The sequence below is a fragment of the Elgaria multicarinata genome, chromosome 3 (assembly GCF_023053635.1).
Source record: "Elgaria multicarinata webbii isolate HBS135686 ecotype San Diego chromosome 3, rElgMul1.1.pri, whole genome shotgun sequence".
Classification (NCBI taxonomy): domain Eukaryota; kingdom Metazoa; phylum Chordata; class Lepidosauria; order Squamata; family Anguidae; genus Elgaria; species Elgaria multicarinata.
In genome coordinates, this window is record NC_086173.1 from 159,646,000 (window position 1) to 159,660,414 (window position 14,415).

The 14,415-nt window shown below is 46.6% G+C and overlaps 1 protein-coding gene across 1 annotated transcript in view; it reads right to left on the reverse strand.

Annotated features, from left to right (window-relative positions):
- Window positions 1–14,415, reverse strand: part of LOC134395661 (uncharacterized) — a 141,646-nt gene that overhangs the window by 25,060 nt on the left and 102,171 nt on the right. The window contains exons 3-4 of the mRNA XM_063121824.1: window positions 4,206–4,537; window positions 2,402–2,504 (exon numbers count right to left, since the gene is read on the reverse strand). Of these exons, the coding sequence (XP_062977894.1) occupies window positions 2,402–2,504; window positions 4,206–4,537 (435 nt within the window). The remainder of the gene's footprint in view (window positions 1–2,401; window positions 2,505–4,205; window positions 4,538–14,415) is intronic.

The window sequence follows — 14,415 nt, forward strand, 5'->3', positions numbered from 1 at the left end:
AGGCTATAGGGAAAAGAAAAGTTTTTAGCTGAGTTTTAAAAGCAGTGATTGAGTTTGTAGTTCTCAAGTGTTCTGGAAGAGCGTTCCAGGCGTAAGGGGCAGCAGAAGAAAAAGGACGAAGCCGAGTAAGGGAAGTGGAGGTCATTGGGCAGGCGAGAAGCATGGCATCAGAGGAGCGGAGAGCCCGAGCGGGGCAATAGTGTGAGATGAGAGAGGAGAGATAGGCAGGAGCTAGACCGTGAAGAGCTTTGAAGGTCAGCAGGAGAAGTTTATATTGGATTCTGGAGTGAGTTGGAAGCCAATGAAGAGATTTCAGAAGTGGAGTGACATGGTCAGAACGGCGGGCCGAGAAGATGATCTTAGCGGCAGAGTGGTGGACAGAGACCAGCGGACTGATGTGAGACGAAGGAAGGCCAGAGAGAAGAAGGTTGCAGTAGTCCAACCGAGAGATAACCAGTGCGTGAACAAGAGTCTTGGCAGAAGAGACAGACAAAAATGGTCGAATCCTGGCAATATTATACAGGAAGAAACGACAGGATTTAGCTACTGCCTCGATGTGAGGAGTAAAGGAGAGCGAGGAGTCAAATATAAAGCCAAGACTACGAGCTTCCGTGACTGGAGTAAGCGTGACATCGTTGACAGTAAGAGAGAATGAGAGGTGAGGAGAAGGTTTAGGAGGAAAAACAAGCAATTCAGTCTTTGCCATGTTAAGTTTCAAACGACGATGAAGCAGCCAGGCTGAGATATCTGAGAGACATGCCGAGATACGATCGTGAACATCAGGAGAAAGTTCTGTTGGTTTTTTAAATGTTTTTAAATTTTGTACACTTTTTAAATGTTTACTGTTTTTAACTTTTGTAAACCGCCCAGAGAGCTTCGGCTATGGGGCGGTATATAAATGTAACAAATAAAATAAATATAAATAAATTCTATGATTCTATGACTAGTCTGGACCCCCCACCCCTGGGCACAAGAACATGATAGCATAACTGAACTTGGCATGGCTGCCTTGTTCAGCAAGTGATGGATTGCATAGGTATTAATAGCAAAGCAGCTCTTCTTATCCTAAGAATCTATAGCATAAGTAAACCGCCCAGACAGCTTTTTGTAAACCGCCCAGAGAGCTTCGGCTATGGAAAGGTATATAAATGCAATAGATAAATAAATAAATAAATAAATAAGTCTACATTGTTGTGATAAACAAGGCATTACTTGGCATTTCTTTGGCATGGGAAAGACCCACTAATTGGGTTTCTAATTGGTGTTATGGCCAGCTTTTCCACTGAACCACCTTGGAACACAGATGACCTCCTAGTGCAGCCTTCCTCAACCTGGGGCGCTCCAGATGTGTTGGACTACAACTCCCAGAATGCCCCAGCAGAGCGCCCCAAGTTGAGGAAGGCTGTCCTAGTGGCTTCGGCCAAGTGCCCAAGCGACAACGAAGACCTGGAGGAGTGCGAGCCGAGTACTGGTGGGTCTTTTTCTGTCCTCCCGGCCCCGGGGCAAACCCACCATCAGAAGGGGGGAGGGGGTTGCCTTGGGCCTTGCGCGCAGATGCTGCTCCGTACATGTACAGACACTGCCGCTACCTGACATGGCATTCAGCTCCAGGGGTCCTTGTGCAGAGACAAAAGTATTCAACTTCTTAGCTGAAACCAGTACAGCCCAGTAGCAAGACATACATCAGATCTCTCTCTCTCTCTCTCTCTCTCTCTCTCTCTCTCTCTCTCTCTCTCTCACACACACACACACACACACACACACACACACACACACACACACACACACACCCCGGTATTCACCCAGACATGCGTGCAGATTTCTGTTCAAAGCTGGGAGTATTCTGTGCCTTTGCGTGAGCGTGGAATACAGCATCCTGAAATAGCATGGATTTCATTGCTTATTAAAAAGCAAGTTCCTAGTCCTTACTGATGTAGAGATAAGCTGAAAAGCGAAGAGAAAAGTCGGTAGAGACCGGGTGAGCTGAGCTGTGGATTCCTGCATTGAGCAGGGGGTTGGACTCGATGGCCTTATAGGCCCCTTCCAACTCTACTATTCTATGATTCTATGAATATCAGCTCATTAGAGCCTCCAGATAAGACATTTGGTGTTTTTCATGAGATCACTGTAACTGTGCTTTTGACCCATCTTTCCCATAACACAAAGGAATGTTGCTGAAGGGTACAGAAGGAAATAACAGTTTGCTAGCTTAGAAGCAGAAGCAGCTATTTACCCAGAAGCCTTTGCAGGCAGTCATGGCTTGCCAGCCTCCAGGCCATACACCTCGTAACCTCTAAGAACAGGGAGGTTCCAAGGTCCATCTCAGCAGTGCTACTGAAAAACACACACCCTGAAGCAACATCAGCACATCCAAGAAATGCAGGCAATCAAAAAGCCTTACGCAGTAAGCTGCCGTCCCCGTGGGCTTCTTGTGTGGCCTCCGGCGGACTGCGCTCGGCCCTCTGGGAATGCAAAGGCCTCTCGGGAAATGGGCCCAGCTGAGCCTGAAACGGCAAAAAAAGATCACGGTCAGATTTGAGCAGAAAGAGCAGGGAAGGGGAAAGAAGGGGACAGGGAAAGATGGGAAAAGGAGAGTGGATGGAAGGAGCAAAGCCCTATGAGAACAGACTGAAAGAACTGGGCATATTTAGAAGAGAAGACTGACGGGAGACATGAGAGCACTCTTCAAGGACTTGAAAGGTTGTCCCGCAGAGGAGGGCCAGGATCTCTTCTCGATCCTCCCAGAGTGCAGGACACAGAATAACGGGCTCAAGTTGCAGGAAGCCAGATTCCTGCGGGACATCAGGAAAAACCTCCAGACTCTTAGAGCAGTACGACAATGGAACCAGTTACCTAGGGAGGTTGTGGGCTCTCCCACACTAGAGGCCTTCAAGAGGCAGCTGAACAACCATCTATCAGGGATGCTTTAGGGTGGATTCCTTCATTGAGCGGGGGCTTGGACTCAATGGCCTTGTAGGCCCCTTCCAATTCTATGATTCTATGATTCTAAGCAAGGAAAAGCGAAAGAGGAAGTAGGAAAAACTCAAAGGTAAAAGAAGGAATGGAAAGAGAAAGGGAAAGTTGAGAGAAGGAAACAGGAAAGGGAAAGGTGAAAGAAGGATCTAAAAGAAGGGAACATGAAACATCATTCCGACTGTGGAATGATCTCCCTGATGAGGCTCGCCTGGCGCCAACATTGTTATCTTTTCGGCGCCAGGTCAAGACTTTTCTCTTCTCCCAGGCATTTTTAACAGCATTTTAACAGCATTTAACGTTAAGTTTGTTTTTAATGGACCCCACAATTGTTGTTTTTAAATGGATACTGTTGTTTTTATACTGTTTTTATGTGTGTGTGTGTGTGTGTGTGTGTGTGTGTGTTTTTAAATTGTATACTTTTAATGTTTACTATTTTTAACTGTTGTAAACCGCCCAGAGAGCTTCGGCTGTGGGGCGGTATATAAATGTAATTAAATAAATAAATAAATAAATATGAAAGGGAAAGAGGAAGCCGAAAAAAGGAAATGGGAAGGGGAAAAGAGCATTGAAAATAGAAAGAAGGAACAGGGAAAGGTGAAACTCAAAGCCAAGACTTCTGGAGGGCCTGGGGATCTCTCTCAGGCTTAATCTACACCAAGCAGGATATTGCACTAAAAAAGCGGTATTTAAAAGGCAGGAGACACACCACTAGCAGGATATAGCGGTATATGGTAGGTGTTAATGGGTCCAACAGTTGTCAGTGCACTTCGATACCGCTATGAAGCAGTAGTGTGGCTCCTGCCTTTTATATTCCGCTTTCATAGTGCAATATCCTGCCTGGTGTAGATGAGGCCTCGGTGTCATTGCATTCCCCGGGGGCCGCTTTTCCCAGTGGTGGGAAAAGCAAAACAAGGCGGGGCAAAGGGGCGGGGCCAATACATAAGAACGAATTTCAGCAGTTTTTACTGCCAGTAACTAAAGAGAGGCAGTTCAGCTTTTTAGATCGGAGGGGGGCGGGGTGGAAACTGCACAGAAGTGGGAAACCAACAGACAATAAGTGGTTGGGGGAAAGGGGTGTGGCCAGAGGAAGGGGCGTGGCCAAAATGGGAAACCCCCCCCAGACAGCTGGATTTGAACCCCAGGTCTGAGGCTCAGCACCGCTGCTCCGAGAGAAGGTCCTCAACACGTCCCCAACTCTAGCGTGTTTGAGGATCATTACCGGCTTTCACCTTTTGTTCCGCTCTCTCCGGCTGCCTCAGTAGGAAATCCTCTGCCAATGCCACGGCCTGGGTGCACGTCTCCGGTCCGCCGGCCCTGACCCAGTGCTCCATCTCCGGGGGCAGGACAGTCAGGAACTGCTCCAGGATCAGCAGCTCCAGGATCTGCTCCTTGGTGTGTCTCTCTGGCTTCAGCCACCGGCGGCAAAGATCCCAGAGGCGGCTGCAAACCTCTCGGGGCCCTTCAGCCTCCTGGTAGCGGAACTGCCGGAAATGCTGGCATTGTTTCTCTGTAATGGCAGGGTCCTCGCTGTGTGGTTCTTCCTTCACCTTCCCGTCATCTGCTCCTGTTGCGTGGAGGCTGTCCGGTGGTTTCTCTTCGAGAAGAAGGGATTTCCCAGAGTTGGCCATGCCTTCCTGGGGGGCTGGAAATGCCTTTGCATCCTCCCACAACACGGACTCCACCAGCTCTGGCGTGGCCCCTTCTGAATGGGGGCGCTCCACCACCTTCAGGAAATCCCGCCACTGGGTTTCCCAGCACTGTGGCAACCCCTCCTCTGGCTCCTGCTTCACCTGTGGTGGCACCTCCGTGTGGAGAAATCCCTGGGTGCTCCCAACCTGGATGACATGTGGGGGTCTTCCGCCTGCCTCAGAGCCGTCTGGATCCAGCTCCTCTGCTTTGATGAGGGGAGATGCCCCTTGTCCCGGGGTCATCTGGGACTCTGTTGCCATGACATTGAAACAGGGTCCACCTTGTCTCGGGCCTACCACCTCTTTCTCTTCCTCCTCCTCCTCCTCCTCCTCCTCCTCCTCCTCACTTCAGTTCTCTTTCATGCGCCCAGGATCCAGGGCTGAGGCGAGCCCCACGTCACAGACTTTGACCTTCTGGAACATGGCAGCTGCTCCATAGCAAGGCTTCCACTTGTCCACATTTCCAGACCGGCAGCAATTTTGTTAGAAGCCAGCTACACTTCCCTCTGTGGGCTTCATTCTGAACCAGGTGGTGAGAGGGAGGGAGAAATGATAAAGTAAAGTGACCATATGAAAAGGAGGACCGGGCTCCTGTACCTTTAACAGTTGTGATCAAGAAGGAATTTCATCCAGTGTCATTTTTATGCATGCAGCACCTGAGAAAATTCCCTCTTCAAGGTCATCCTCAGGGGTCCTTCTCCGTGAGCCCCTGCCAAAGGAAGTGAGGCAGGTGGCTACCAGGAGCAGGGCCTTCTCTGCTGTGGCACCCCGGCTGTGGAATGAGCTCCCTAAGGAGGTTCGCTTGGCACCTACATTATATGCTTTTAGACGCCAGGTGAAGACCTTTTTATTCTCCCAGCATTTTAATAGTCTATAAATACATTTTAACTTGGCGTTTTAAATTTGTAATTTTGCATTGCTGCTGTTTTTATCTGGTTGAGCTTTTATATTGTATTTTATATTATGGTTTTATACTGTTGTTTTATACTTTGAATGTTTTTAATTTCCGTGAACCGCCCAGAGAGCTCCGGCTATTGGGCGGTATAGAAATGTAACGAATAAATGAATAAATAAATACAGTACTTAAAGCTGCAGGAGCCCTGCCCTCTTTCATATCTAGTCAGTCTAGTATAGCTCTTGCAGCTTTAAATGTTGTGACGAAGAGGGAATTTCACCAGGTGCTGCATGCATACAAATGACACCTGGAGAAATTCCCTCTTCATCACAACGGTTAAAGATACAGGAGCCCTGTCCTCCTTTTCATATGGTCAGCCTAGATAAAGTGTCAAAGACAAACCAACAGAAATATATAGGACAGGTCAACCTTATTGCTTGATTGCCATAGGCCACGACCGTATACATAAAAAGAAAACAACAACAATACAACCACCTTATATATTATTACATACATATTGTTATTATTGATTACCTTTATATACCGCCCCATAGCTGAAGCTCTCTGGCTGGTTTACAAAGATTAAAACATTGAGCATTAAAAACCAATATACAAATTTTTAGAAAACATAAAAAGCATAAAAACAGACAAAATCCATTTAAAACAACTATTCTGGGGTGAGATAAAAACTCAATATATGCTGTTAAATGCCTGGGAGAAGAGAAAAGTGTTGACCAGGTGCCGAATCGATAACAATGTTGGTGCCAGGTCAACATACATAATCAACATTATGCGCATTCTGCTTGCACTACCCAGTGTGCGACTGCTTGCACAACTGGTTCCGCAAGCAGGACGGGCAGCCCCTTGCGTAGGGTGACCATATGAAAAGGAGGACAGGGCTCCTGTATCTTTTTAACAGTTGTATTGAAAGGGGAATTTCTGCAAGTGTCATTTGTATGCATGCAGCACCTGGTGAAATTCCCTCTTCATCACAACCGTTAAAGCTGCAGGTGCCCTGCCCTCTTTTAAATCTGGTCACTCTAGTATAGCTCCTGCACCTTTAACTGTTGTGATGAATCGGGAATTTCACCAGGTTCTCCATATATACAAATGACACCTGCTGAAATTCCCTTTTCTATGCAACTGTTAAAGATACAGGAGCCCTGTCCTCCTTTTCATAGGGTCACCCTACCCTTGTGCAACAGTAAGGCTCGACAGAGCTCTGCTAGCGATATTTTGGGTTGCGGCACGACGCCGTTGGAACTCCAAGCACTACTCTGCCTCTCACTCAGCTAGTGATCTTCAGTGATCTAGGAAAGAGATCTTTCTGAGACCAGCTACTCAGCTCTCTCTCCCTGCTTTGAGAGGGGTGAGTTAAAAATATAAGAACAGAAGAAGAGCCCTGCTGGATCAGACCAAGGGTCCATCTAGCCCAGTACTCTGTTCACACAGTGGCCAACCAGCAGTCAGCCAGGGCCCACCAAAGCAGGGCATGGTGTAACAGCACTCTCCTACCCATGTTCCCCAGTTAGTTGGGAAAGATGCAATAAATAGCCAAGCCCAGCCTTTACTTTCATTGCTTTGCTTTAGCTATCACCCCCCACTGCCCCTTTTAAACTCACCCCTGCAGCCAAGATTCCTTAAGGTTGCACCAAGTTACTCTCATGCAAAAACCTGGGAAATTCAAAAAGGCAGATTATCCCTATTAAGTGGGAGGAGCAGGAAAGGGGGCGGGGGCTGGAAGCACCACTTCTTGTCTCCTCTGTCAAATGTCCAGGGGGCTCTCTGGGAAGCAGCTCTCTGTAACATTAACCCTTCCTGCCCAGGACAATTTGAATGACGGGAAAGCTGGCATCTCCAGATCATTTTAAGGGTCTCTGACGATGCAGACATCCGTCGACAATGTCCAACACCCCTGTTTCCAACCCATCCAGATGAAGAGATCTCGAAAGCTTGTACATTTCCCCCTGGATCGTTGAGTTGATTTATTTTATTGATGTAAGTAGGGTGACCTTATGAAAAGGAGGACAGGGCTCCTGCATCTTTAAGAGCTGCATAGAAAGGGAATGTAACCAGGTGTCACTTGTGTTAGGGTGACCATATGAAAAGGAGGACAGGGCTCCTGTATCTTTAACAGTTGTATTGAAAAGGGAATTTCAGCAGGTGTCATTTGTATATATGGAGAACCTGGTGAAATTCCCTCTTCGAAAGCTGCAGGTGCCCTGCCCTCTTTTAAATCTGGTCACTCTAGTATAGCTCCTGCAGCTTTAACTGCTGTGATGAAGAGGGAATTTCACCAGGTTCCCCATATATACAAATGACACCTGCTGAAATTCATTTTTCTATGCAACTGTTAAAGATATAGGAGCCCTGTCCATCTTTTCATATGGTCACCCTACTTGTACACATACAGCACCTGGTGAAATTCCCTCTTCATCACAACAGTTAAAGCTGCCGCAGCCCTGCCTAATGTGACCAGATACAAAAGAGGGCAGGGCTCCTGCAGCTTTAACTGTTGTGATGAAGAGGGAGCTTCACCAGGTTGCTGCATGCATAAAAATGACACCTGCTGAAATTCCCTTTTCCCTACAACTGTTAAAGATACAGGAGCCCTGTCCTCCTTTTCATAAGGTCACCCTATTTAAGGCGCAATCCTAAGCATGTTTAGACAAGAAAAAAGCCTCTACAGCTCCCAGCTTGGGAATTGTAGGACTTTTTTTCTGTCCAAACATGCCTAGGACTGCACCCTAAACTCATTTCTAGGCTGCCTCTCAGGACAGGTGCCCTCCCAAGGTGACATATAATAAAGGGGTCATGTTGTAAGCCAGCCTTTCCCAAGATGTGTTGGACTTCATCTCCCATCAGCCCCGGCCAACATGTCCATTGCATCTTCTGCTATGACATATACATGGGCCACCCCAAAACAAAGAAAGTATACCTTCCCTCCACAAACGACTGCTTTATGTCACCTGCAGATCTGTGCAGATTTAACTGACGGAAGGATTCAAGGTATCTGGAGTAAATGACTCCAGTTTCTTGAACTGGATGAAAAGAGCAATATATATGCACACCAAGTGAGGCAAGCAGGACGTTGAGGGGGACTGGAACTCAAGTCCCATCAGGAACGGTTGAAAGATCTGATGGGTATGTTTAGCCTGGAGAATAATAATAATGATGATAATGATGATGATAATGATGGTGATAATGATAATAATAATAATAATAATAATATTTCTTACCCGCCTCTCCATTTGGATTGCGGCAGGGAACAACAAGTATAAAATACATAAAACTGAATTAAAAACATAATATACATTATTAAATTCCTAAAAAACATCCTAAAATTCCACTGGATAGGCCTGCCGGAATAGATCAGTCTTCATAGCTTTCTTAAATGCTAAAAGGCTATTAAGTTAAGACTATTAAGTCTGGGAGCAGCAGAAGAGAAGGTCCTCTGGGTAATACTTGTCAGCCTAATTTTGGCAGATTAAAGTAGGTACTTCCCAGAGGACCTGAGTATGCAGGGTGGATTGTACGGGAGAAGGCGATCCCACAGGTAGCCTGGACCCAAACCATGTAGGGCTTTAAAGGTGATAACCAACACTTTATACTTCGCCCGGAAACTAATTGGCAGCCACTGAAGAGATTTTAGGACTGGTGTGATGTGATCACCCCTAGATGTTCCAGTGACCAGCCTGGCTGCCATATTTTGAACTAGTTGAAGTTTCTGGACTAGGCACACAGGTAGCCCTATGTAGAGCGCGTTGCAGAAGTCGAGCTTGCCCCACTACCAGAGAAGAGAAGGATGAGGCGAGACGTAGGAGGGGCGTTCAAATATTTTGAGGGCTGTCAGTCATGCACAAGAGGAGTTGAACCAACGAGTGAACATTGCCGGGAAGAACATTTCGGCCAGACAGGTGGAACTGAGTTGTGGGCTCTCCTTCATTGGAAATATAATATTTATTTCCAATTAAATAAGGGGTCATGAAATAATGATGATCAGGGGTCTAGAAACAAAGCCCTATGAAGAGAGACTGAAAGAACTGGGCATGTTTAGCCTGGAGAAGAGAAGATTGAGGGAGACATGAGAGCACTCTTCAATTAAAAGGTTGACACACAGAGGAGGGCCAGGATCTCTTCTCGATCCTCCCAGAGTGCAGGACAAGGAATAACGGGCTCAAGTTAAAGGAAGCCAGATTCCAGCTGGACATCAGGAAAAACTTCCTGACTGTTAGAGCAGTACGACAATGGAATCAGTTACCTAGGGAGGTTGTGGGCTCTCCCACACTAGAGGCCTTCAAGAGGCAGCTGGACAACCATCTGTCAGGGTTGCTTTAGGGTGGATTCCTGCATTGAGCAGGGGGATGGACTCGATGGCCTTGTAGGCCCCTTCCAACTCTGCTATTCTATGATTCTATGATTCTAAACAGAGGCTGGATGGCGTGCGTCAGAGATGCTGTCGCATCAGGATTGCGGCATTTATTTATTTATTTATTGCATTTCTATACCGCCCAGTAGCCGAAGCTCTCTGGGCGGTTTACAAAATGGATTGATTTGATTGGTTAATCTCCCGATAACAGGAGTGGGCAGCCGGAAGCTCTAGGACCGGATGTGGCCCACGGCCGATTTCACGCGGCCCTCAGCCTAATTTCAAAAAGCCTTGTGCAAGTGGTCGCTGCAGACAAGACAGAGCCAGGACCCTTCTGAGAGGAACAGAACTGTCTTTCTCCCAGAAGCTCACTGAAGGAAGAGACTGTAGCTGAGTTCGGACGACATGCTAATCGATGGAGGGGGGGCGGTAATAGGAGCAAAATGGGGATCAACTGCTGATAAGCGTGTGTCGTCTGAACTCAGCCAGAGAGAAAGATGGGAGAAGAGATGGGAGAAAGTAAGAGAAAAGGGGGAGGTCCCACCAACATCTGTAGAAATGTAAACAACAACAACAACGATGGAGCCAGTGTGGCCCCATTCAGACAACACGCTAAACCATTCTGCTTAACTAGGGTGACCCTATGGAAAAGAGGACAGGGCTCCTGTATCTTTAACAGTTGTATTGAAAAGGGAATTTCAGCAGGTGTCATTTGTATATATGGAGAACCTGGTGAAATTCCCTCTTCATCACCACAGTTAAAGCTGCAGGTGCCCTGCCCTCTTTTAAATCTGGTCACAGTATAGCTCCTGCAGCTTTAACTGTTGTGATGAAAGGGAATTTCACCAGGTGCTGCATGCATACAAATGACACCTGCTGAAATTCCCTTTTCTATGCAACTGTTAAAGATACAGGGGCCCTGTCCTCCTTTTCATAAGGTCACCCTAGCTTAACCACAAAATGGTTAATGGAATGCAATTTAACCATTTTGTGGTTAAGCAAAATAGTTTAGCGTGTTGTCTGAACGGGGCCTGTGGTGTAGTGGTTAAAGTGTTGGGCTGAGAGTCGGGAGATCCGGGTTCTAGTTCCCCACTCAGCCATGGAAACCCACTGGGTGACTCTGGGCTAGTCACAGTCTCTCAAGAGCCCAACCTACCTCACGGGGTTGTTATTGTTGTGAGGATAAAAATGGAGAGGAGGATTATGAACGCAGCCTTGGGTTCCTTGGAGGGGGAAAAGGCATAAATGTCATAAATTCAGAAATACAGAAAATGCAGGGAAGCAACACAGAACTAAAGCAACCAATTTTTAATCGATATTGTTTTGATGCTTTTGATGGTTTTAAATTTTTGTATATCTGTTTTTAATGTTCATTGTTTTTAACTTGTGTCAACTGCCCAGAGAGCTTCGGCTATGGGGCGGTATATAAATGTAATAAATAAATAAATAAACAACAATTTAAAATAAACAAAGCCAAGGCTAAAATCCTAACAAGCAATGCCTAGGGTGACCATATGAAAAGGAGGACAGGGCTCCTATATCTTAAACAGTTGCATAGAAAAGGGAATTTCAGCAGGTGTCATTTGTATATATGGGGAACCTGGGGAAATTCCCTCTTCAACACAGCAGTTAAAGCTGCAGGAGCTATACTATTATTGTATTTCTTTATTTACAGTCAACAGACCAATATAAAACAAGAAGATACACCATTATATAAAACAGTACAAAGTAGGGATAAAAAAGAACAGGGAGTGTTACAAAACCACTAAAGATACTAGGGTGACCAGATTTAAAAGAGGGCAGGGCACCTGCAGCTTTACCCGTTGTGATAAAGAGGGAATTTCACCAGGTTCCCCATATATACAAATGACACCTGCTGAAATTTCCTTTTCAATACAACAGTTAAAGATACAGGAGCCCTGTCCTCCTTTTCATAGGGTCACCCTAAGTTAAAGCTGCAGGTGCCCTGCCCTCTTTTAAATCTGGTCACTCTAGCATAGCTCCTGCATCTTTAGCTGTTGTGATGAAGAGGGAATTTCACCAGGTTCTCCATATATACAAATGACACCTGCTGAAATTTCCTTTTCTGTGCAACGGTTAAAGATACAGGAGCGCTGTCCTCCTTTTCATAGGGTCACCCTAGCAATGCCTCCAGTAAAATCCGTGCAAGCCTCCCTTGCCAGAATGCATCTGTTATTCCTTTCAGCTTCAGCTCTTGCCGTGCGGCTTTGATGGGGGTGTGAACTTCTGAGGGTGGATCTCAAGAGTTAAAGCCACAGAGCCCTGACTCTCAGACAGGCCCAGAAATTTGAAAAGGAAGGGACTGTAAACAGGGCCAAGTCCCTTCCTGCTCCAGTAACCAGCTCAGCTTGTGGAAGTGTAGCTATTGTTGCATGGCTTTGCTGCAGCTCTGAGGTGGGGGTGAGTGGACAGGGGGGCTTTGCAAAGGGGGCAGATCTCCAGGGAAAGGGGAGGTGTGTGTTTTTCTTCCTTTCTGGTATAGGACCTTTCCCTTTGAGATTTGCATTGCAATCTTCCAGGGAGCTGGAATATTGATCAGGGCTGTCATTTTAAAAGGAACCAAACCATTCAAACAAAGAAAATTCTAAACAGTCCAATCCACTCTGTGTTGCACATTGAGTTAGGATCTCAGAGGGGGAGAACGTTCTCGGAACAACGAAATTGTGGTGACATCGCCTCCTATTTTAAAGGTGGCTCCTTCTTGTCTTTAAGCCACCATAGGCCACAAACTGGTTTTCTTTCTGTCTTTCTTTCTTTTTGCTAGGGGGACAGAAAAATGTGCCGGTTTCTTTCATTTCGTTATTGTTGATGATGTCAAGGCGTAGGGAGACCCTGTGGAAAGGAGGACAGGGCTCCTGCATCTTTAACAGTTGCGTAGAAAAGGGAATTTCAGCAGGTGTCCTTTGTAGGCACGCAGCACTTGGTGAAATTCCCTCTTCGTGGTAACATTGAAAGCTGCAGGAGCCCTGCCCTCTTGACCAGATACCAAAGAGGGCAGGGCTCCTGCAGCTGTAACTGCTGTGATGAAGAGGGGATTTCACCAGGTGCTGCAGATATACAAATGACACCTGCTGAAATTCCCTTTTCTATATAACTGTTAAAGCTGCAGGAGCCCTGTCCTCTTGACCAGATACCAAAGAGGGCAGGGCTCCTGCAACTGTAACTGCTGTGATGAAGAGGGGATTTCACCAGGTGCTGCAAATATACAAATGACACCTGCTGAAATTCCCTTTTCTATATAACTGTTAAAGCTGCAGGAGCCCTGCCCTCTTGACCAGATACCAAAGAGGGCAGGGCTCCTGCAGCTGTAACTGCTGTGATGAAGAGGGGATTTCACCAGGTGCTGCAGATATACAAATGACACCTGCTGAAATTCCCTTTTCTATATAACTGTTAAAGCTGCAGGAGCCCTGCCCTCCTGACCAGATACCAAAGAGGGCAGGGCTCCTGCAGCTGTAACTGCTGTGATGAAGAGGGAATTTCACCAGGTGTTGCAGATATACAAATGACACCTGCTGAAATTCTCTTTTCTATACAACTGTTCAAGATACAGGAGCCCTGTCCTTTTCATAGGGTTACTCTAAGGGTAGGGCATGGTTGGGCATCTGCCAAGGGGCCCCACTGAGCAGGGCCCCACTGAAAAGAGCCCTCTGGAATTGCTCCTCCTTTTTGTCATGGCAACCTGCTTGTTCACCTCCTGGCTCTCTCTCAAGCAAGCAAATGGTGGCCATGAGGTTCAAGAGGAACCGGTGACAATGCCGGTGAGAAGGGCGGCTTGCTGAGGGAAGGTGTCATGCCCAGGGACCCTCAGAAATCTGGAGCCAGCACCGAAAAAGTAAAGCCAGGTTTCCCTGCGCTGTGGGGAAAGCTTGCAATATAAATCAATTTACCCATATTGCAACATCGCTGTTTATCTGGCCGTGATAATCTGGACGCAGAAGATCTGAATGAATCAACCTATCGTAGCTGCAAATATATTGTAGCTGCAAATTTGGTGCCAGCTCCAGATTTGGTGCCCCTATTTCCAATGTTTAAGTTGTGAGTGCCGTTGTGGTATTAACAGATTTGGAAGGACTTCCTTGTTTTCCATACAATAAAATCTGTAGAAGGGGAATCCTAAAAGATGAGAAAACCGCTAAAAGTAGCCCCATGAGGACTGAGTGAGCTCAGTGGCTATGGAATGCTGGCTGCCCTTTGGAACAGGCCGTACTGCAACATTTTGATGCAGTTCTCATTTGTACATCATCTATGCATGAGAATCTTAGGCTGTCACCCCATGCACACTTAATTTGAAAGTAAAAGTGGGACTTACTTCTGAGAAAACATGCATAGTGTTATGCTGTTACTCTCCTCTGTTGACATTTAGGCGTCGGTTTCCCTTCGGGACTTAGAATCATAGAATAGCAGAGTTGGAAGGGTCCTACAAGGCCATCTAGTCCAACCCCCTGCTCAATGCAGGAATCCTC